General features: G+C 34.2%; 2 protein-coding genes and 1 pseudogene across 3 annotated transcripts; all 3 read right to left on the bottom strand.

Annotated features, from left to right (window-relative positions):
• Positions 1-3,951: 3,951 nt before the first annotated feature.
• Positions 3,952-9,225, bottom strand: LOC102615529 (potassium channel SKOR-like). Of its 2 annotated transcripts, XM_006464487.4 has the most exons (13): positions 8,838-9,225; positions 8,326-8,550; positions 8,173-8,236; positions 7,368-7,707; positions 6,853-7,148; positions 6,570-6,650; positions 6,274-6,372; positions 5,769-5,990; positions 5,418-5,606; positions 5,223-5,298; positions 4,823-5,117; positions 4,626-4,747; positions 3,952-4,379 (listed from the first exon to the last, which is right to left on the bottom strand). In XM_006464487.4, exons 1-13 carry the CDS (start codon positions 9,047-9,049, stop codon positions 4,135-4,137), a joined length of 2,466 nt encoding a protein of 821 aa, XP_006464550.1. In that variant the 5' UTR covers positions 9,050-9,225; the 3' UTR covers positions 3,952-4,134. The 2 variants fall into 2 exon arrangements, with proteins under 2 accessions (XP_006464550.1, XP_052301077.1); XM_052445117.1 differs by lacking the exons at positions 8,326-8,550; positions 8,838-9,225 and having other exon boundaries at positions 7,368-7,724.
• A 7,252-nt stretch (positions 9,226-16,477) lies between these two features.
• LOC102612290 (subtilisin-like protease) lies at positions 16,478-18,737 on the bottom strand. The gene has a single exon (XM_006464799.2). The coding sequence runs from the start codon at positions 18,710-18,712 to the stop codon at positions 16,478-16,480; it is 2,235 nt and encodes a 744-aa protein (XP_006464862.1). The 5' UTR covers positions 18,713-18,737.
• Positions 18,738-19,553: 816 nt separating this feature from the next.
• LOC102612590 (UDP-glycosyltransferase 92A1-like) lies at positions 19,554-21,354 on the bottom strand (annotated as a pseudogene).
• Positions 21,355-25,253: the final 3,899 nt, after the last annotated feature.

Below are 25,253 nucleotides of genomic sequence, written 5' to 3'. Positions count from 1 at the left end.
GTAAATTTATGGTCTTTAAAATATTTCTTCAACAAAAAGGTATTCTTTTTAGGCATATCTGTCCACATACTTATCAACAAAATGACATTATTGAAAGAAAACATAAGCACATTGTTGAGACATGTCTGACTTTTTTTGCTCAATCTCAATTGCCTTTCTCTTTTTTATCGGAATCCTTTCATATTGCCTCATTCCTAATCAATAGAATGCCTACACCAGTACTAGATAACTCGTCTCCATTTCAAAAGTTATACAATTAACTTCATGGCTATCAATTTTCCAAAGTTTTTGGTGGTTCTTGTTTTCCTTTATTCAGACCCTATAACTAACATAAACTTAACTTTCATACTAAAAAATGTGTTTTCATTGGTTATAGTTCTCTTCATAAAGGCTGTAAGTGTTTAGACCCTTTAGGGAAAGTGTTTGTTGCTAGGCATGTTTCCTTAATGAATTTGAGTTTTCCTATAAAGAATTATTTTTCAAACAACCCTCTTCAATTTCTCTAACACTAATATCTCCTTATCACTAATTTAATTCTATTTCTTTTAAAATTATGTTTCCACTGTTAGTAGAAATGAAGAGCCACTAGCTGTTATCCCTAGTCATGCATTATCTTTTGCATTAAGTCGTGGTTCAACATAGTCTTCTTCTTCTTCCTCCTCCTTAAACGATTCTTTTTTCTCCTCAAATCATTCTTCTAATCACACTAATCACCCTACTCAATCCTTATTGCCTACACATCTAATGATTACTAAAGCCAAGGCTGGCATCTTTAAACCAAAATCATAACTAGCAGCCACCTAAGATCTTGAACCAACTAATGTCAAAGCTGTCTTACAAGATTCTAGGTAGTTTTTAGCTATGCAAGAGAAATTTAAAGCCTTGAAAAGAAACCAAACCTACACATTGGTACCTCCTGAAACAACTATTAAACTTGTGAGAAATAAATGGGTTTATAAATAAAGTACAATCCTAATGGAAGCATATTCAAATACAAATCTTGATTGGCAGCCAAGGGTTATCATCAAGCACAATAGATTGATCTCCAATCAATCCTTTCAATCTTAAGTTTTTACAATTGCGTTTTTTGTTTCTTTTTAATGGTTACAAGTTGCTTTGCAAGATGTGCTTGATATTTTAGTTGTCATATTTTGAGATTTGTATTTTGTTTGCTTGTTTTCCTGTGCTCGATCAGCTGCATGTGACTGATTCAGCAAGTTGGGGTTTTTTGTTTTTTAATCAAATTTTCTTTCTCCACCCACCTTTGGTAAATGATAAATAATTCATGTAAAATAATAGAAAATAGAAAATTGATATAGAAATGGAAGTTGGTGGCTCTCCACCATCAACTTAGCTTTAGCTTGCGAAGCAAATAGGAACGTCAAGTGCACACCGTTTGCATTGGTTGGCCACTAAACAAACAGCTCAAGAGTTATGGATGGCCAAAGAGCTAAATAAGTCAATATGATCATGACATGTCCGAAGGCTTAGCTTTGTTGTGATTGGCTGATGGAAACTTTTAGTCCAGTTGTGAAGCCTTGTACAATCAGAGTAATTCTTAGTTTAGTCGTATTTCATTATGAATGGTGTGTTTCAAAAAGATGTATTCATGCACCAACCAAAGGGATTTATAGAGTTCGCAAATCCATTTTATGTTTGCAAACTCAACAAAGTTTTATATAGTCTCAAGCAAGCTCCTAGAGCCTAGTATGACAAGTTAAAGAGTTAACTGGTTAGCTAGGGATTTCAACATTCAAAATCTAATACATTCATGTTTATTCAACACATTGGTGAGGACATTTTGTTCATTCTTATATATGTTGATGATATATTGATCATTGGTTCCAATTCTAAGTATATTGAGACTGTTAGTCAACATCTAAATTTAAAGTTTGCACTCAAAGATATAAGGGAGTTTAATTGCTTTGATGCATGACAAAAAGGCCCAGCTCGAATTTTGGCCCAATTGACTCAACCCAAAATTTTCAGGCTTTGACCCGAATTTTAAGGATTTCGAGTCAGGCTCGGGCTTAAATATGAGGGCTCAATTAAAATTGGGTTAGGGTTCGCGCCTTAACCGGCCCGACTCGACCCGACCCAAAATTCAAAATAAAAAATAAAAATATGATTTTATTTGTATAATTTTATAAGACATAATTTTGGATTATTTTATTTTATTATTTATATAATTATATGGTTCAGATCTTAAGTAATTTTGATTTTTATGTTAACGTAATTTTGATGTTTATGTTAACTTTTAATATATAAAGAATGTTATATCCATTTTTTTAAAAATTTAAATTACTTAAATTTAAAAAAAACTTAAAAATTATGGAATTTGGGCTTGAAAAAAGCCCAACCCGACCCAAAATTTAAATGATTGTTTTTTTTTTTTGATTGGGTCTTTTACTTCCTTGGTGTTGAAGTTACACCTTTTGTGGAAGGACTACATTTATCCCAGACAAAATACATTGGTGATATTCTTAGAAGGGAAAATATACTTGATAACAAAGGGTGAAACACTCTTATGAGTACAATTGATAAGCTTTAAAAGGATAAAGGTATTGTTTTTGAAAATCCTTCATTATGCAAAAGACTGTAAGTTCTCTTCAATATGTCCTTCTAACCAGACCTAACATAGCTTACACTATGAACGAGCTAAGTCAGTTCATGGTCACTCCAACAATCTTACACTACCAGGCTTGTAAAAAAGTCCTAAGGTATCTATAATGCACGACACACTTTGGCATACAATTTTTTAATTCAGGCTCTGTCTCCTTAACTACTTTTTTTGATGTTGATTGGGCATCTGATCCTGATGATCGAAGATCCATTGGAGAGTATTGTGTATTCTTAGGCAATAACCTTATTTCTTGGTCATCTAGAAAGTAACTTGTTTCAAGCTCCTCAATAAAGTCTGAATATCGAGCTCTATCCTCAACAACCTTAAAGGTTCTTTGGCTCACTTAGTTATTTCAAGAACTTAAAATTCATCTTGCTCAATCTCCTATATTGTACTGTGATAATCAGAGTGCAAAAGCCTTAGCTAATAACCCAAAGTACCACTCCAGTACTAAGCATATTGAATTGGACCTTTATTTTGTCCAAGAGCACATTGCACAAAAGCAACTTACTGTTAGTCATGTTTCCAGCTCGAGCAACTTGCCGATACTTTCACCAAGCCTCTCTCTTTTGATCATTTTGCTTATCTTCGTGCCAAGCTTAATGTTCTTTCTAGACCTTAAGCTTGAGGGGATGTTAAGAATACATGGTAGTTAAGTTCATTAAGTTCGTTATACCTCATATTGGTGATGTGGCAGTCCAGTCAGCAAAAGTTGTTACTGGTTGTTAGCTTCAGTTCTGAAATTTGTTATACATTCACTGGTCTGCTTTCTCAACACGTGCAATTGATGTATGTGTGTAGAAAGTTCTGGATGTTAGGATATGAGCTTGTAATCTCATTCATTGAATGCATGAATAACAAACTTTCTTCACTAAAATTTCCTCTAGCTTTCTCTCACTTTTTCTCAACAATCAAGCAGTCCAAAATGGCAAAATAAATTTTGATTTCCTTTGCAGCCAAAAATTTCAAGTACTTGTTATATGCAGCAGCTGCAGCGCAATAAAATTTCCAACACTGTTACTTGCTACATTATGCTACAGTGCCAAGTTCTTAGCTCCATTTCGCTACTAGGAGCTTGTTTGAGTGAAAATTCTACAATCGCCCATGTCAGTATTTTATAAAACGCGAACTTCTACATGGTTGGTACCACAACAAAATGTTACTAATGCCATGCATATGTCCACATGGGAGATTGACTATATATAAATTGTATAATCTCTACATTAGAAACATAGATCACTTTGCTTTGGTTGATCGATTTATGTAAATGCATCTTAAAATCAACATGTATAGACCATTCACATTTAGCTACAAGAGAAAGCTGCGGCTAAGAATGAAAAAACTTTGATACACTATTATACAACTTTATGCATGCTAGAATTGTATTAGGTTATACACACAGAAAACACATCTGAAACTGCAAGATGGAACCGGTGAACCATGGAGCAAACCATGCAAATCAGAGTATAATCTACTTATTTTTAGTTTCACAAGAAGCGAAATTTTACTACTTAATGTGTTTCCTGGATTAAGTACAGTTTCTGATCATCGTTAATCATGTCTACATCAAGAATTTTACCTCCTTCTGATGATAATATACAATCACCACCTCGGAAATCCAGCTGTTCAGCTGCAGTTTTGATGAGGTCTTTGATGTTTTGAGGAATCCATAACACGATTCCATGTCTTCTACTCTCTTTAGCATCCCATGGATGAAACGGGAACACAGTGCATTTTCTTGTTGGGTTCCTTTTATCTGTAATTGGCAACAAAGACTGTTATCGAGCTGGACAAGTATTCATTTAATACTGTTCCAACTTTCACCAAAGCTGCATCTATTAATTGATAATATTGCAGAGCAATTTGAGTCTTATCCCAACTGTGATACAATCATACAACTCTTTGCCGACTAAAAAATTTGCACAATTTTTGTTTGAGAAAGTACTTCTGATATTTCAAGTAGTTAAGGAGTTTGGTTAGCATATTAGTATTTTGGCAATACCTGCTATGTCTTGAAAGCCATGAGGGAATTCTAACAACTGGGTAGATTTTGCATCTTCAAGTAGCTTGATCAAATTCTTGTTTCCACACATCCGGCCTTCATCAAGAGGTGTGTTTCCCCGTCTGCAATGTGTCCAAACAACGTAATTGTCAGACTAATAATTGATACCAAGGGGAAAATGAATATTTCTACGGTACCTGTCCTTTGGAAAAACACTGGCTCCAGCCTCTACAAGTAACTTTGCTATCAAATATAATCCCTCGGAGGCAGCTATGTGAAGTGGCGTTCGGAGGTCATAATCTCTGGTATTCGGATCAATGCCATTGGACAACACTCTTTTAAGCAGGTCCGAATCCCCCCTAGCTACGGCTGTACAAAGAAAACTACCAGCTTCTTCTACATTCAATGAGGCCCCTTCTTTAACAAGCAGAGAAGCAGCCCCATCATTTCCATATTTTATGGCTTCTAGCAACGGCGTGTTCCCAAAATTATCTGTGCAAAAGAAATTAACAAAATGTGTTACTATGACATGGCTGGCAGATTAAACTTTGCATAGACACAAGCAGTATGAAAATTACATTTGCATTATTGAATTACCCTTAAGGTTAATGTCCACTCCTTTTTGAATAAGGAAAGTCATTATTTCTTCATATCCTCTTGATGCTGCAAGATGCTGTAGAAAGCAAAGGGCACAGTCATTCCACATAAAAATTCAACAGCAAGAGCAAACTTTTATGCTGGCAGAGGGCTTCAAAAACTTTATTCATTGATGAAAACATAATCAGTACATACCAAGGGTGATCTTCCATCATAATCTGTCCTGTTAGGATCAGCTCCAGCACGGATCAAACCTTCAAGCTGATACAGATCACCATGATAAGCTGCACTGTTCACCTTCAATGCGAGTTCTGCTTCATGCTTACTAATGTGAAATGTGATGTCTGACTGCAATTGCTTTAGTCGAAGATCAGATTCCTTTCCCTGTCAACATATGTAGCTTGTATAGTCCTTTGATGAATATACACTAACAGTTTTCACTATCAAAGGGTCCCTATCTAACTGAGAAATTAAATAAATAAAGTCTACAAATGATAAAAGGGAATTCATGAGGAGAAACAAGCTTAGCAGCGTAACATATAGTACCTGTAAGAGATTGGTTAAAACTTTCCTCCCATCACAGAAATATATGTCGATGATGTTTGTAAAAGATTGTTTATCAATCCGCAAAAGTCTACAAAGTTCACAAACTCGAACTGTGTAAGGCTGAGGAATGTTGCAAAGAATAGAAACTTCGCCGAATGAGCTGTTGGGGTGTAGATATGAAACATAATCTTCTGTTCCGTTTTCCTCTATGCCAGCCTCCTCCTACACAAAGACAAAGGCAGATTTTGCTGAAGATAGAAAAATAAGAGTAGAACTTGCTTCACATGTGTATATGCATGTGTTTCCATTCTCATAAGTCAGAAGGAAATTAGAAGCCAAGACTACTGAGGTGACAAATGAAAAGAAAACCATGGTTGAAGAGTATATTATCAACATTAAGCAGTACCAGACCAGCAAGACTATATGCCAAAAACTGTCATCAATCCTTAGGAAACATAAACAGAATAATAATTGAAAAAGGTAAAAACTGGAGTTGAGATCATACCAGCTCACCAAGACAAACAAAGTAAAGTTGATCCACCACGTTTCCCTTTTCCATTATCACCTCTCCTGGGAGAAAAAATTCCTCATGGAGTCTAATAACCTGCAAGAGCAAAGAATACGAAGAGCTGTGGCTTATAATCCATTGTTTTCAATTCTTGATAGTACTAAGTGCATGATAGCATTGCAATCCAAACCATGACCAGAATGAACTTTCTACAAAACCTTGTAAATGCAGCGGATTTACTTTTGGTGGAATTAAATTGGTGTCTATCATGAAATGGCAAAGAAATGACTTACAATCTGATTAATAAACTCTGAAGAGCATCCCTTGAAAAGGGGAACCTTTTCAATGTACGGCAAGTATAAAGTTTGAGAAATCTGCAAGAGATAAAAACAGATGTCAACCACTGATAGATATTGTATAACATAACATATGTTTTGAACAAATAATTTGGCATTCTCGCTTCATCAGGGGATGAATCCGACTGCATCCCTTTGATTTTTTTTTTCTTATTAAAAGAAGTAAAAGGGAAAAGAGAGAATAAAGAACATTGAGTGTTAATTCCTGTGAATAAATTACCTTGGCACGAATGGAGATGGGGATGTCCTGAAGGACTGATGCCTCAGTGTAGCTGCTTTCATACTGTAAACGCAAATGGCCTATGATCTGATCACGGATATCCCTCCCAAGTCTATTTCTGTTAATATATTTCATGAGATCTGTCATTTTATCCCTGAACTTTTCTGTCTTTGATCCTTTTACAATTAATGCCGTCATGTTACCAATCAAGTAAGCGCCAAGAATCATGTCAAAGGAGACATAAATCATTATGAACACCATTTCCCTCAGATTGACTGCATGTACATCTCCATAGCCTGTAGTGGAAAGAGCACAAATTTAAGACAATGCTGAAAACATCCATGTTCTCAGAATGTTAAAATGGCATGCTGTTGCTTTTAGTAAACATATGAATCAACCATACAGTGTTGCCATAAATTCAACTGTATAAGACACAAATATCCAAGGAAAATAATTCGAAACCACAATGCTTTCGAATATATTCAGGTAGAATATAAGTTAGAAAGATAACCTACCAACAGTGGTCATGGTTACAACGGAAGCATACATAGACGTTATGTAACGTTTCCAGAAGCCAATCTCTCTGAAATCTGCGTAGCTATAGTCACCCATCTTTAAACTTCCAATCCATGTGTACCCCTCTTGGTCAGGAGGCAGAGTGGTAGCCAAATAGTAAAAGATGCATGCAGCTATATGCGAGCAGTACAGCTCAACAGCAATAAGTTTCACTATCCTGGCAAACATGTAATTGATTCGTATATCCTTCTCCATCTTGTGGAAAAACTGACTGACTTTGCGTACTCGATATAACCTAATCCACAAAAGGTACCTGACTGCTTCTTTTCTTCCACTAGCCTGTTGGGAAAATATTTCTGCAATGGTTATAACAACAGTAACTATACGTTGACAACTCCAAATAATCAATATATGAACAAAAGTTTTGTACATCCCATATCCTGTGTTTCATTTCAAAGACATTTTGACATAAGATGTTATCTGCGTTGGGCTTACGCACATGTTTTTTTAGCCAAAACGCATCTACTTAGGAGAACCAAGGCTTATAAAGCCTCCCGGGCTTTAACTGAGATGTGACATTAGAACTCATAATCATCATCATGTGGTGTTGGTTTACTATTATTGATTTCCAGCCATAATATCCTCAAAATGCAAAATCTATGACGAGGAAAAAAGAAAGAAATTGTCCATGTAGGCAATCAAAAGCAACCAAAGATACAAAATTATCAATACAACACAAGGAGACAACAAGTATAATCAATCAATCAATCAATGAAGCAAAAAAGGATAAGGAAAAACTCGTACCTTGTAAATAAGGTCCCAAGGCATGCAACTAAACAGATCAATGATAAAACTTGATCTCAAGTACCTGAAAATAAACCGAAGAAGAAACCGACAAGAATTAAATGATGATAATGAGCTATAATGTACAAGAAGATGAGGGGAAAGACGGCTAACCGGAGGGCAATTGGTGTGCGCTTACAGATCAAACGGTAGGTTTGGCTATCTCTGTAAGCAAGACAGAATTGCAAGACAATGTCAAAAAGGAAAGCTATCTGTCCAACAATGTCCAATACATAGAGGTTCTTGGACAGTCCCCTGAAGAAGCCGAACTCCACTGGCGTGAAGATGGATGAATACACTGCCCATATCAGTATGAATTTTGTCCATGCCCGATACCACCTGCATTCATTCTTTAATTAATTTGAGAGAACAAATGGAAGAGAGTGTTCTCATTGATGATATACACTAAAGTATAACGGTGCTTAGGTCAGGACACCTGAATTTTATACGATCTTGATTTGAACTCTAATTACTATACAGCTCTGTAGAACTCTAATTATAGTTCAAAAAATTCGGAAGCCTGGAAGCAGGACTCGATTCTAAAATCCTGTTGCTTGTTTAGTCTTTTAATAATATCAATGCAATTGAAAAATGAAAAAAAGTTATTTGGAAAATTAAATTTAAACCTGTTATCAGGATGAAAGACCAAGTTTCGGGAGAAATGTCTGAATCCACTGAGTACGGATTCACGATTCGGATTCCGACGAAGAAGGCTGACCTGATTAGCCACTAAATTAAACCTGCTTTCACGCGATTCTCTCAGGCTTTCGTTCAAATCATCCATCTCGTATTCTCCTTCGTCCGAATCCTCTTCTTTCCTTCTACTACCATCCCCCATTACCAGCGTTTTTGATTCATCAACACAACTTCATATTCATTCATTTTTTTTTTCCCTGTAGTGCTCAGGGTTTAGAAATAAGAATCCTCTCCTAATCTGAACTTTAAAGAACGCATCATATGCTTTGCGTTACATAATATGGTATTTAGATAAGCACAAAATTAATACTCATGTTGTTTTTTTCTTTTAATCTGGTTAATGGATGGGTTATTAATTATCTTATTACGTAATTTTTCGGATAGTTATAATTCACCTTTATGGTTTGGGAGAGACTCCTCCAACCGTTTTTAGAAAAGCGACGAATGCCGGTAAAACTAAGGGGTAGTTAAGAATATGGAGATAAATAATCTGTTGATTATGGTAGAAAAGGTCTATTTTTCGGCTATTTTAAACCAATTTTATGACAGCATTAGCCCCTAAATAGTTGCTATTGACAAAATCACCTTTACAGTTTTTTTTTGGGGGAATAAGCAGTTATTTTGTTTGAAAAAAACTATTAATTAAGTGGAGAGAGAAACTATTGGGCATTTGAAATAAAGTTTTAAATTCAATTCTTAGTTTTCTAAACAATGTTTAGCAGGGATATTAATTGTTTGAAAAAACTATTGACAAAAAAAATATTCAGAAACATTTTTTTTTTCAAATATAAATTCATGTCAACTCAAGGTTTGCTCCATGTAAAGCCACTTTTGGAGTTTTTGTCGATTTGGATAGAAATAAAGGCATTGCAATATACATGCATACATACATATACATACATATATATATATATATATATATATATATATATATATATATATATATATATATAAATGTTGGTCGATGGTTTGAGAAAAAATCAAAACATCATCTATGTAAACAATGCAGAATTCAGAAAAAGGGTTATAAATGTCATTCATAATTCTTTGAAATTCCGAAAGTGTATTTTTTAAACCAAACGGCATAACCGTCCATTCATACTGTCTGAATGGAACAGTAAAAGCAATTTTATAACAGTCTTTAGGATGGATTTGAATTTGCCAAAAACCCGACTTCATGTCAAATTTTGAAAATATGAAAGCAGAATGCAATTTTTGAAGCAAATCATTTTTATTAGGTATTGGGTACCTAATCCATTTTAATGCTTTATTAAGGGGTTTATAATTTATAACCAATCTAGGTGTTCCCCTTTTAATCTCGGAATTCTTATTAACATAAAACGCGGCGCAAGACTAAGGAGATCGAGATTTAACAATAAGTCCTTTGGACTCTAAGTCACTTATTTCAGCTTTACAATGTTATTCCAATTCCATGTTCATTTGGATTAGACGAGCTTTAGTGGGAATCTGTGCTGATCTACCATATGCTTTTTGGAATAGAAAACAACACTTGGTAGATTTACCTTATGAAGTCTCTACTTTATTAAAATCCAGAGTTTTTAAAAGCTTATCAAGATACTCTTTTTGAAGATTTGGATCAGAAATATGTTTTACGAGCTCAAGAAATGTTTCTTGATCTTTAGTCAAAACATTGATTTTCTTTAAATAAGAATCAGATTCAGAATCACTACTGCTATATGCAGAAGTATCTGAGTCAATTAACTCATCGACCTGGAGAGAGTCACTATCTCCCGACATGGAAGACTCAGAGTCAGAAGATTCTACAAGAAGAGGAGCAACTTTGGAAATGATTTATTCGTCAAGGCCAAGCTCCTGGAGCTTTCTATTCATCCTGCAGTATTTTGTTGTATGGCATTTTATTCCACATTTATGGCATATAGATTCTTTGTAATTAAAAGAGGTCTTTGGTCTGGCTTTAAACTCTTTCTTCTTAAAGAAGTTGGGCTTCTTATGAGACCTCATAGGTTTCTTATAAAAAGAATCTCTAAAATTTCGGAATGGCTTCCTATGGCTTTTGAATTTGTAATGTCTTTTGTGAGGTTTGGAAGAACACTCACCATTACAATCCTTAGAAGTGGAGGTTTTAAAGGAGTCATAATTGAATTGTTTACAGAAACTACCTAATTAGTACATAAATTAAACTTCCTAGAAACCTTTGTAATTGAGTTTTATCTAAGATTTTATCTGGGAATTTGTCTGCAAAGACAAGAGAACGCTCGATAGGAGTAATTGTTCCTTTGGAAATGTGATGACCTAGGAACCTGATCTTAGTTTGAAACAAGGAAACCTTGGAACTAGAAATGGCTAGTCCAGCCTTTTTGGTGGCTAAGTAAAAGGTCTTTAAATATTTGAAATGTTGGTCGATGGTTTGAGAAAAAATCAAAACATCATCTATGTAAATAATGCAGAATTCGGAAAAAGGGTTATAAATGTCATTCATAATTCTTTGAAATTCCGAAGGTGCATTTTTTAAACCAAACGGCATAACCGTCCATTCATACTGTCCGAATGGAATAGTAAAAGCAGTTTTATAACGGTCTTTATGATGGATTTGAATTTGCCAAAAACCCGACTTCATGTCAAATTTTGAAAATATGAAAGCAGAATGCAGTTTTTGAAGCAAATCCTTTTTATTAGGTATTGGGTACCTAATCCATTCTAATACTTTATTAAGGGGTTTATAATTTATAACCAATCTAGGTGTTCCCCTTTCAATCTCGGAATTCTTATTAACATAAAATGCGGCGCAAGACCAAGGAGACCGAGATTTAACAATAAGTCATTTGGACTCCAAGTCACTTATTTAAGCTTTACAGTGTTGTTCCAATTCCATGTTCATTTGGATTGGACGGGCTTTAGTGGGAATCTGTCTTTCATCAAAAGAATTTTCATAAGGTAAATCTACCAAGTGTTGTTTTCTATTCCAAAAAGTAGATGGTAGATCAGCACAAATTTCTTTTTCAATGAGAGCTTTGAAATCAGAAATTTTCTTTTGTATGAAATCATTTTGTAATTGGCTTTCGATCCTTTGTAAACTTAAATCCTTTTGTAAAAACATTAAATCATTTTGTCTTGATCCGAGAAGATTATTGATTTGATTATGATAAACAGAACAAGCTTTGACAATATTTAAATTTCTTGTTTTTGGTTTTTCAATAAACGGGAAAACAAATTTTTTATTTTTTGCTTTGAAAGATATATTATCGTAATTGACAGTATAGGGAGTAATAAGATTTATAAAATGGGTTCCTAGAGTGACAGCATGATGAATGTCATTTGTGAGAACAAAAGAAGTTCTAAATTCAAAACTATCGTTATGAATTGAAGCTTCAACTTTAGAATTAACTTTAAGTTTTGAATTGTTGGCGGCAGAAAGTCTTTCTTTAGTTTTCTCATGAAATCTTTTGGGGACAATGTCCTCTCTTATGCAATTCAAATCAGCACCAGTGTCAAAAAGGGCAATGGCGTCAATTGCAAAATCATTGGAAAAATTTAAGGCAATTTTAATCAAATATTTCCTCATAGTGATTTGCTTTAAAACAAATAGAAAATCATTGGGTACAGACTCAATGTTTTCTAGATTTTGATCATTTTTATCGTCATTCTCAGAATCAGATTCATTATCTGAATTATCTTGTAATTACTTTTGTAAAAGAAGTTGGATGGTTTGAGAATCATTCTTTTGTTTTTCTTTTAACTCTCTTATCTCAAGTTTAATGTCTTTGATTTCTTTCTGAAGATCTTGGATATTGGGGATTGTCTTTTTTGTTTTCTTTTTGTCCAAAATTTTAGTAAGATCATAAGAACTCTTTTTAACAATTGAAATTATATATATATATATATATATATAAATATATAAATGTTTCAATCCAATATTTTAAAGTGCGAGAAAATTTAAAAAAATTTTAAAATTACATGATTTTAAAAGTTTAAAACTATAAATCTTTCAAACCGTACGATTTTAGAATTTTTCCATACTTTTCCACACTTTAAAATTTTAGAACATAAAACTATTATATATATATATTAATTTCTATGAATTATTATAGTAAAAAGATATAATAGTACAAAATAATTTTGTGTGACTAATTCTGAAACACGTAAGTGTACAATGAGTTGTTCTTTATATCGCCCTTTGGCTCATTGTCATTGCTCTGATAAACTTGAAGCCTTGTGGCCTGCGCCTATGGGCGGAACTTAGGTCAAGTCTATGGTGGCTCCAATCACCCTGGGCCAGAAAAGGTTACATGACAGTTAAAGTTTTGAAGTGGAAATTTTACCATGTCTATATGAAATTTAAATTGGCCCCGTATTTTTACATTATTTTCTTTTATCTAACCATATTTTGTGATTCCTCCATTCTAGCCCTCGCTACTAGCCTCCTCAATTTTCCTGATATGACGTTACATCTTACTTTAGTTTTTCTCTCTTATGACTTCCATTGAACCAAAATCTTGGTTCTGCCACTGCATGCTTGTGTCGAAACGTAGATCAATTTCAAATTAATCAAAACTATCTCAAAAGATGACACATTTATTTATATTATTCTCTAAAGACCCTAATATAGTAAAAATTTTCGGTAATTATAATGTTGGCACCAAACTAATCCTATTGCTTTGAGGAGGTTAATTGTAACTTAATAAAAGTGTAGTTACAAAATAATCGTTTTGATTTAATTATCCTTAGTGAAACTAATATAAAAGTAAACGTGTGTGCTTCATCAATAATTAATTAATGGATTATGTCAAATCCTATGTATGGTATTGATAAAAGAGATAGATATGATATCAAAAACTAGTATATATATTTATGTAGTATTGAAAATATTCAAGGTTATCTTAAAAGATTAAAGAATAAGACATTGTCCCAAGCAACTTTAAAATAATATTTTATTCTAACTTAAACCTTTAATGTAACATAGCACATATTTTTTGTAATTTACAAATTATTATTACCATGTGGAGACAAGTACTTTAATACGAGACTAAGAAAAATTATAACTTATTATAATCTGAAGTTTATTTTTATCTATAACTCAAATTGGAATTAAACTTTTTTATGATTACATGAAAATTATTTCTACAGAGAGTATTAGTACAAAAAGATTTACCGTAAGTAATAATCATCTAAGCTTCGATTTGGCATAACTGTTTCCTCCACCCCAACTTCTTTTACCTCCAGTTTCATAAAAGCTAAACCTTGCACATTTTCTCGGTTAACTTTGAGAGATGAATTACATGAAGGATTATTTTATAGATAATATGTATTAGATTTCCTTCCATCTCCACAGTGAAGTGATTACCAAACTTTACGTACATTAGTAAAGAGTCATTAGGTTCTTGATGGATAGAACGTTAAGAAGATAATTTTGTTCAATCAATAACTTCAAATATTCACATGGAATGACAATAAAAAGAAAAAAATACGTTCATTGCTGTGAACGTGTTTAGCAATTGATTAATTTTGCTATGATAACAAGTTTTATTTGTCTAGAAATAAAATAATGATGTAATAAAACCTTTTAATTGAGGATTATTTGGTTTTTTTAGGAGTGTGTAAAGTAAAACTCTAATTTTCAAAATTTATCAAAATAGTTTTAAGGTGCAAATAACCAACTTTTATCAAATTACATAGTATAATCATATAATCTTATATAAGAATCACATGAAGATATCATGCATTCTCCTATGTATATATAATAGAAATCAATATCATTACGTGATATTAGAGATGGCCAATGGGTCAGACGGCAGGTGGCACGACATGGCCACAGCACGCATCCCGTACATCATAGCACAACACAATACAAGCACATTTTGGTAAGACATGCGACACGGCATAGTATGCACTGAGACTGGGTTGGATTGGAATATGTTTCACTTTTTAATGAAAATAAACTTTAAATTTTATAATTTTACAAATAATTTGAAATAGAATCTTTTAATATATTTTATTAGCATAGGGTTTTTAAATTCATTTAATTCTTATTTTAAAAAAAACTCTAGTTGTTTTATGTTTATAATTTATTAAATGAATAGATGATATCATGATTTTAATAATAAAATTATAAATATCATGACTTTATAAAATGTATATATTAATGTTATTATGAATTATGATTTATAACTTTATGTAAGTTTAAGTTAACAATTAAACTAACAGTTAAGAAAAATTTATTGTTGTTGTTAAGTATTAAAAAAGAATTTTAATACCATAGAGTTCAACTTAGTAGTAAGTATTACATTCTCTCACTATTATTAATTTATTATTATTAAATATGGACCTTGGTTTTGAACTTTTGATTCTATTAAGTTTGAATAAAGAACATGGACAAAAAAAAAAGGTATATCGGCTAGAAAAAAGTACGCTAACAACTTGGTATGCACTCTAAAAAAAATGCTCGTCATGCTTTTTTTATAAGGCACGGCACAACACACTTGGGCATGACACGTGCCAGGCTGGGCTTTAGCAAAAATTTAGGTACAACACAGCACGATGCACATGGTGGAGATTGCATGCACGAGCACGAGTCTGCATGAGCTTTCCTTTGATGGCTGACCCAACTCGTTGGGCATCTCTATATGATACACAAATGACAAGAATCAATTTATTATAGAGTGGGACTATTGGCAACCCTCTAAATACCTCTTAAAACCATTTTAATTATTTTATAATTTTAGCCTTTATTAAAATTATATAATAAGATAATTTCTAATTAAACCCCCACTCAAAATTCAAATAATTTTTTTTTATTTTAGAAATAAAAAAAGTTGGTTTGTTCTCTAATTTTCGGGTGAGGAATTTACCATTGATGGCTATAATAGAGAGAATGAAAACTCATTATTATTTTTTAAATGAATGAGACCCGGTTGTTGAAATTGAGTTTAATAATAAAAGTGAGCGAATGGAGTTTACACAATAAATTTTATTTAAGGGTATTTTTATCATTGACAGAGGTGTTAAAAGAATTTTATAATTTTTTAAAATATTTTAGTGAGGTTAATAAAGAAAAGGAGTGTAAAAGATATTCAGAGAGTTACCAATAGTCCCACTCTTCATTATATGATGCATATATGACAAAACATCAACACCAATATAACACACACTTATGGCAAGAATCAAGACTATTGACGTGTCTATGTACATTTATTTGATAAATCCCTCATTTATAATGTTTGATTATTTTTTTATGTTATTTTATAATATTTTTGTAAAATAGCATTTGAGGCATTGAAACAATAAAAGTGTAACTTTAGTTTCTTACATTGTCACAATATCACTACTCTTGAGCTTGCTTACATAGTATAGTTGGGAGAGTTTTTGTCCCCTTTGAGAGAGTGTACAAGGGACGAGCAAGCCATATCATTCACCAGTCATCTAATAATATACGAACAAATGTATATTCATTAAGAAAATGACCAATAATAAGGCGAGAGAAAAACAAATTCACGGCACATGGCTTAATTTTGTTAGATGGTACTGTGGTGGTCGTTCCATATATGAATTTTTCATTGCTGTTGTATCCCCAGGTAGCTAATTGCAGTGTTCATTACTCAAAACTTACAGCAATAGGGCTCCTCACAGTATGTTGAGTTGAAACCCAGCTTAAATATCCTTGGGCATAAGATGCACTTGTTTTCTGGCTTCTAGTGAATGTTATCGAGTATGTCACCTTTTGATTTCTTTCCGTAAAAGATATTTCATTAGGTTGTACGCTAATCTCTACTCCTTCTGGGGCAACAATCTGATGAGTGTAGGATGAATTAGCTTCGCCCACGTTTGTTATTGTCCTATTATATGTTTGAGGGCTAGACCCCAATTTGATAGAAAATGAAGGATAATTTAGCTCTGCTTCAGCAATGCTTGGCACTTTTGAACATTGCACGTCATGATCCACAATGGTTTGTACCTGTTGGTCTGTGTAATTCAAGCCACATAAATAAGGAACATAATCATCGGGCTGGATATCGTAAATAAGCCCTGGATCATTTGTTTTTGATGGGTTAACGTGGCCTGCACCAACAGCAAATAAATCAGCTGGTAGAAGATTGTAGTTATTAATAATTGGCTTGCCTTCAAGATTTACTATATCAGCAGTAGTCATGATGGCGGATTTTATAGCAGCAGGTGACCAGTCAGGATGGGTGCTTTTGAGCAAAGCTGCAATACCGCTAAGATGCGGGCAAGACATTGACGTGCCATCTGCAATCTCAAATGTGGCTTTTGTTTTTGTTATGTTTTCCTGAGAAGATGGCCAGGCAGCTAATATGCTCACACCGGGTCCAATAATATCTGGCTTCAAGATTCCAGGGCTTACTTTGTTGGGTCCTCTTGCTGATAGACTGGCAACTTCAGGTGCAGATTTCTTGTTGCCTGTTCTTAATAATATTGCAACAGTTGGTGACGGTGTTGAATTTATATAAGCTTTAATACTCTCCCCAGTTGCATAACCTACTTGCACTGCTGGAAGTACATGTGTTTCGAGTATAGCACTATAAGCATCAAACTTGTCACTTATTAGAATCATGGCAGCACCACCAGCTTCCTTGACATAATATTCCGTTTCATTTCTCCTCATATTTCCATCTCTCTCGCATACCACTACTTTGCCTTTGACATCAATATTATTTAAAGATCCTGGCAAGCAAAATGCTGCCGATGAATTCCTCCCGCCAGGGTAAACAAGAGGCAATTGCATGGAAGTGAAATTGACCAGCATGAAAAGGATTTCGACGTCATATGTTGCATGATTTCCTAGCTGTGCCGATGCAACTATGCTTCTATCAGTGGTGCTTGCTCCCACAGTAAGAATCCATGGAGCCCCATTAGTTGAACTACTAGGATCCGGTCCCTTATTCCCTGCCGCACAGCTCACAAAAATGCCATTTCGAACAGCAGTAAATGCTGCTGATGCAATTGGATCATCATAAAATGCTAAAGGAGGAGAACCATATGAAATCGAAATCACATCAACACCGTCTTGAACAGCAGCTTCTATTGCAGCAGCAATTCTACTCTGAAAACCTTCCTGATGTTTTCCATTACCAGTTTTGTATATTGCTAAGTGAGCTAAAGGTGCCATGCCTACTGCAGTCCCATTGGCCAAACCAAACGTATTGGCACCACTCACGAAATTCCCAGCGGCCGTGCTTGCCGTGTGGGTTCCATGCCCCATATCATCAACAGCTGGCTCACCAATGCTACTAAGGAAATTTCTTACCCCAATTACCTTGTTATTACAAGTCGCCCCTTCTAATTCACATTTCCCTTTCCACTTTGCTGGTGGTGGCGGCATTCCTTCATCACTAAATGAAGGGTGATCGGGTTTCACTCCTGAGTCTATTACTCCAATAATAACTCCTTTACCCAAATTTGAATCTTTCCACAATCCTGAATTTTGATTCAAACCCAAGAATTTAGGGCTGTTTGTTGTATGTGTTCCCAGATACGTTTCAACATGGGCTGATATAAAACCCTTCTTTGTTTCCATGGCCTTCACTTCCTCTGCTGTCAGCCTGGCAGCAAAACCTGACATCACATTCTTGTAGCAATACAGGATGCGTGATTGATGATGATCATCGGCTGGTGATTTTGAGACGGTAGCCGGCAAGAACGAATGGTACCATCTTTCTAAATCTTTTTCCGTGGAGAAAGTACCCTGCTCTGGCTTTTGCACACGAACAATGTACGTCTGTAATACATTTGCACCGATCTCATTGCCCGTCACAGCAATCGCCGGGTAGAAACTGAATAAAAAAATTAGATTTATTAAAAGAGAAGCCATTTCCACTTAACACTTTCTAACTCTTGTTCTCAATTAATGTTTTGAGTTAATGTAGGAATCTCATTCACGTATATATATATATGCACTGCCTCTTAACTAGAAGTCGGTAGCACAGTTGTGAATTTATAGCTAATGTAGGTGCTAACTACCGCTAACAAAATATAACATATAACAGTTTAGATCATTAACCTATAATTAATATAGAAAATATGATCATGTCATGTCACGCTGGGCTGTTGGCATAACCGCACCAATTACCATAGTTTCAATTTGCAAGCATGGATTCCGGATTCTGCTCCAGTACATTAATGTCGTTTACAATATAACAGTTCTCTCTTATTAGATTTTGTTATGCTTTTTTTTAACCCAATTTCGTCTCTACAAATTACAACCAAAGACGGAGTTTCATTGTTTTGATTAAACTGTGATTCTATGTTTATTGTTTATCTTTTCTCCAATCGTGTAAAATAAATGTCAATATGTCAAGAGATTATTGTCTATTAGTGTAATTAATTAAATAATTCATTCTGTCATAAATAAAATTTAAATTCAAACCCGACAAAATTATTAATCAAGTTGGCGCGAACACGACTCATGGTGTGTTTGTGACTGAGGTAAACACTAACTACTGTAATTTGGAAGTTATGTTAATATGATTTTTCACTTCTATAATGAAAAATCTATTATATCTTTAATAATTTAATTAAAATTATTATTTAAAATTTACATTTACTATATATTACTAACTTTTGTTTCATACTTATAGCTTTTTTTTCACAGTACCTTAATTCCAAACGCACCCTCAAATAATTCAAACCCTTTTTTTCCGGTGTAACAACGTAATTGGCCACAAAGACTTCGAATTCATGAATATTAAACACCTAAAATAATAGTGTGCAGAAAAAGCTGATGAAATTGAAAAAAAAAAAAACATTGAAAGGATCAAATTATTAAAAAAAAAAAATTAACCCACACACCCTAATTCCAAACAAAGAATTAAAAGCAAACAACTGATAAGACTTTGCACATTGCCACCCAAAATACAATTATTAAGTTGGGAGAAGACTTATTAACTCAATTGCTTGCAATGTGGGATATTACACTGATTGATCTTGTCTTCTTAACAAAATGGACCTTATAAATTCATCCAATCCTTTTAAAGAGGAGCCTCTGTCATCTCCATCCTCTGTCATTGATGCCCTTATTTGCCTTCCAATTTTTTCAGCTTTCTCCTTCATTTCTTGCCCCTTCCCTGCCTTGTCCATCACCATTTCTATCACATTTTTCACCTCATGTCCTACAATCGTGCTTTGAACTCCTCTTGTCATCTCTACAGCCACCCCCATTTCCTCAACAAGCATCTTTGAATTATAAGTCTGCTCTGCTGCTATTGGCCAACCAATCGTAGGCAATCCTTGGCTTAAACTTTCCAACACTGAATTCCAGCCACAATGGCTCAAAAATGCTCCTGTTGATTTGTGTGACAAAATCTCCAACTGCGGTGCCCAGTTTCTCACCAACAAGCCTTGTTTAATTTCTTTGATTCTTTCTTCAAATCCTTCAGGCAACCATTCTGATCTAAATTCAGCTCTCAGGTCAAAACCAACCGGTGGCGTAATGACCCAGAGGAAAGATTTAGCACTTGCTTCCAAACCAATGTCCAGTTCCATCATTTGGGATGAACTTATGGTATTTTGTGAACCAAATGAAATGTGAAGAACAGAGGCAGGATCATGTAAATCAAGCCACTCAATGATCTTCTCAGGATTTTTACTCCAGGTTTTTTCCCTGAATGCTGATTGTAAATTGAAGAACATGAAGGCGCTGATGAGGACGATTTCTTGAGATAAGATTGAGGAAGTAGAGGTCCAATGGCCCAAACAGGAAGCTTTATGTAGTTTCTAAGCCATTGCAATGCTCCAGGTTCAATGTCTTCAGCAGTATTACACAACATCCCATAAGACTCGAATGACTGTGTAATATTTGGCTGCATAAACTTAGACCAATCATCACTACCACCAGCCATTCTCAAATACTTATGCAACTGAGTGATATGAAAATGACATCTTTCAGGAAACCCTGGCAGGGTAAACTCATCAGAGTTTGTTTTCTTTTGAGGAAGATTAAGCCACATAGATGTATAAGCTAAGGTGACATATGCTCCACCAGTAGCAAAAGTAACATTAGTACTACCTGCACTTTTTGCAACATCCACAGCCCATCCAAAGAAAGTATCTGTTATTATACAAATTGGAGGCTTGCCTGCTTTCTCTTTGATGTCCATTAAAAGGTTATATAAGGGGGTCTTGGGGCTTTGTGATGAAGTAAAAAAATTGATGATTAGATCCAAAGACAAGTTCTCGGTGTTTTCAGTGTTTGGTGGTAAGCCATGATCAGAGCTACAGAAAGGAAGCTCAACAAGGTTGATGTTGAATTTTTCTGGGGAATTGGGGTTAGCAGAGGAAATGGTATTCTGAAGGTATTGGATATTGAGAGGAGTATTGGCAATGGTTATTTTGAAGCCAGTGCTTCGGTGGATTTGCTTTGCTAGAGCTAAGAATGGAATGAGATGGCCATGAGCCATCAATGGTAGCATCCCTATGTGCTCATTTTCGCTGCCCATTTTGAGTGCTTCGTTTCAATTTTGGCTCAAAACTACTGAAATTGTCTGGAGACTAAAGAGAATAAAATTGGAATTATATTTATTATTCTGCCCGAAACGGATCTTCAGGAGACAAATTTAAGATAAAATGCTGGCACGTGGCCAATTCAATCATTCTAAAGATCTTTACCACATGTAGTCACGTGTTTCACTAGATCAAACTCTTATTTTATGGGGGCCTGCTGTCTGGATTTGCACAACTTCAGAAACTCATAACCACAAACAAAAAAAATAAATGTCACTCGTCTGATTAATTATTAGAAAATCAAGATGCTAAATGTTTTAATAATATTTGCTCGCAGTTTTTTGGAAGTTGGCAAATCGACCGAGATTGAAGATAGCAATCTGAATTTTGTAACCCAACTATCCGAAAAGAGCACTGTTATTTGAATAAAAAAGGTTAAACAAAATATTAATGTTTAGCCAAATACCCCCGTGAGAACGTTAAAGAAGAACAAAAGACATCAAATAATCTTAATCATCCCGTTCCTAGTTAAACGAAGAACGCAATGGCTGCAAGTTGCTGCTATAGTTGCTGCTGTTTTTGTTTCTCTCCAAATATTGGTTAAATTAATGAATTTTGATACAAGTCTTGACTTTGTTTCAATTTCGAGTGGGACTGTTTTCTTTTTTAATATTTGATTATGCATTGAAGTAGTAGTATGAGATAAAGAAGGGGTGTTTTGAGTTTATCTTACCTATCAAAGGCCGCAAATCTTTTTCACGACAGAGGGTTTTTAACAATATTTATGGTATGAACGAGTACAAGTATTGTTTAAAAAATAAAGAATTGGTTTGCTCTAGTTTATTTGTCTAATTACAGTTTATTTTTATGTTATTTTGTGCATTTGAACACGTGACGAAATGGGATTTGTTGTTGCAACAAATCTATAGGGAAGTTATTGGTGAGGCTTTGTGGGTATCCAAAGAAGGAAGAGTAGAACCATTAGAACCCCTCAAATATCCTTATCAAACCCCTTCACTTAAAATACCTCACTACATAATTCCCAAATGATACTATCTTTAAGCCCTCATAATTTGATTTTGGAAACACCTTTCGTGTGCACCCCATCTCTTTCTCTTTGTTTAGTAGCAAACAATTGCTTTTTAAATCATTTGCTCATCATCATCAATCAATCTTTCACTCTTTCTATTTGTCATTCCAAATTTGAACAAAAATCTCTATATTTTTCTCCTCTCCCGTAATTATTCTTTGGAACAGAAAGGAAAAAAGAAAATTGCAATTGAATCTAGCATTGTAATAATTAAATTATGGATATTCTTTCAACTTCTGAGCACTAAATATTTTTTGGAAAAGAAGATTGGGTAACTCTTTTAAAGTTGATTAATTTTAAGACTTGAAAAGAATCAAACGTGACTAAATAAACTTACACTTAATGAGAAGAAAAATGAAAGATAAAAAGTTGTAAGCATTAAATAATACGCATGATATAGTTGATGATATTTAAAGATATAATTGCTGTAAAATTTTATTGAGAGAGGAATTATCAACAAAAATTTTAAAAAACAATAGTGAATTAATGGCCATCTTTAAAAAAGAAGAAAAATCATATAATTTATCTGCGATTAAATTAGAAAAGAAATGATAGTTATTTTAAAATTTGTCAGTAGTCTTTCTATGTAATTTTAAAAAGGGATAAAATTGTAAGTCTATGAGAGGGGTTTCATAAGGGTTTTTGAGGGGAGCCAGTAGCATCACTCAAGAGAGAATTTGATTCGGATGATTCAGTTTCAGTAGAGGAATGACGATTATGAATTGCAAAGTATTTGGGCTGAATTTTATAGTTCTTTCATGGGCTTTGGCATGCCATTGCTTGTAAATGGATAAAAATGTGTTGGTGGGCTAATGGGCTCGGGCCTTCTTTTGGGAATTAATGGACTCAGACTTTAAGAAAGTATCGTTACCATTTTGAAAGAAAAAGAAGTTTGCAATTTTATTCCGGATTCAGCTGCGGGACCACCGTATCACTACTTTTATCTTTAGTGCCAGTACTGCTGTAAATTTTTATAAAATCTTTTTTACTCATTTTTATTCACAAATATTAAGTTAATCCTTCAACGGCTAATCAATGGCAATCGACAACTATGGTTGGTCGGAAAAGACAGAGGGAATTGTGGAGAGCAAAACCCAAGTGGTGGGGTTACCAAAAATTGACGAAATTGCGACAATTCTGCGGCTTTTCACGGCTTCAATCGGCAGCTTTCCAAACGCTTTCTGGTGACAAGGATGGCATGGAGATGACCAGCGTCGCACGAGCTTCCGATAGGTACCAACCTGTTAACATAAATATTTCTTTAATATTGATTTTGATGATAATAAACTTGATTAAGATTGATTTAAAAGCTCAAATTACTCTTTCATATAGTTTTCATACTATAAAGGCTTTATATTCAATAAAAAGTAATTTTATGATCTTCGTGATTAATGTTTTAAATTGAAAAAGTTTTGAGAACTTTGAAATTAGAAAATATTGCTTAAAATTCTAGAAATGGACTTATTTGATAAGTTTTATAAAGTTTTGGGTCATAGTATAACTTTATAAAATTTTGGGGCCAAATTGTAATTTTATAAAATAATTCGCTGTAGCAGTCACTGTATCAAACGACTAACCGACATCGAGCAGAATTGAAAAATAGCCTCTGGACACTAACGGCGATCCGACAATTTGAAAATTCAACCCAACGGTTAGATTGACCAATCAAAACAGTGATCTGACATCTAGTTAACGGCGATCCAACAGTGAGAAGAAAGTCAATAACGGCTAGTTTTCAGCTCCAACTATAAATAAATTCAATCAAATTCAAACTTCAACGATTCAAACAATTGTCATTGAGCAAATTATTGAGCATACAAATTTTATTGAGCCTTAAATTCTTGTATTTATTTCATTTACTCACACTTTGGATTTTCATTTTGTAATCAAACAAATTGTGTGAGAGTGATTTATTTTGCAATATTCTTTAAAATCAAAGTGTGAAATTGTAAGTGTTGGGATACACTTGGGTTAAGAGATTGGGAATAATCTCTTAGTGTAAAGGTTTATTGACACGTTGGAAGTCAATTGTAAGAGCGGTAGAAGCCTTGGAGGCTTGCTTAGTGGAATCCTCAAGCCCAGTGAGCTTGGAGGCATAGATGTAGGCACGGTTAGCCGAACCACGTAAAAATCATGTGTTTGATTTCTCTTCCCTTACTCTTTTATTATTTTGCTTGATTAAATTTATTATTTTTATTCTTATTAAGGCATTAGATAAAAATTGTTGTGCGGTTTGTTTTGCATAATTTTTTATAACCCAATTCACCCCCCTCTTGGGTTGCATAGATGATATTTCACAACCTTGGCTGGTGGAGTGGCCAAAAATGGAAACGGAATCCGAGTCGGGTTCACGGGTTCGGGTCGGGCCTGTTCTTTTTGCGACAAGGATGGCATGGAGATGACCGGCGTCGCACGAGCTTCCGTTAGGTACCAACCTTGGTTGGTGGAGTGGCCGGAAATGGAAACAGAAACGGAATTCGGGTCGGGTTCGCGAGTATTGTGATAAAGAGAGGGGTATTGTGATACAAGTGCAATATGAAATAAAAATTTATAAATAATAAATAGCATAAGGTGCTAACTAAAATGTTCATATGGATGCAGTGGAAATTAACTTAATATTTGTAAAGTAAAATTTAAATAAAAATAAGTGAAATGAGTTATATGAAAATTTACAACAGTGCTGGCACAAAAGACAAAAGTAGTGGTACAATACCACTGTGGTACCGTAACTGGATCCATTTTTTCCGTTATTAAAACAAAATTGTGCTAAGTTCGAGGAGAGTATGGAATTTTGCTTTTCCCACCTTTGATAATAATAATATAA

Source organism: Citrus sinensis, chromosome 7 (assembly GCF_022201045.2).
Source record: "Citrus sinensis cultivar Valencia sweet orange chromosome 7, DVS_A1.0, whole genome shotgun sequence".
Taxonomy (NCBI): domain Eukaryota; kingdom Viridiplantae; phylum Streptophyta; class Magnoliopsida; order Sapindales; family Rutaceae; genus Citrus; species Citrus sinensis.
This window is presented reverse-complemented; position numbering and strand designations above follow the sequence as displayed.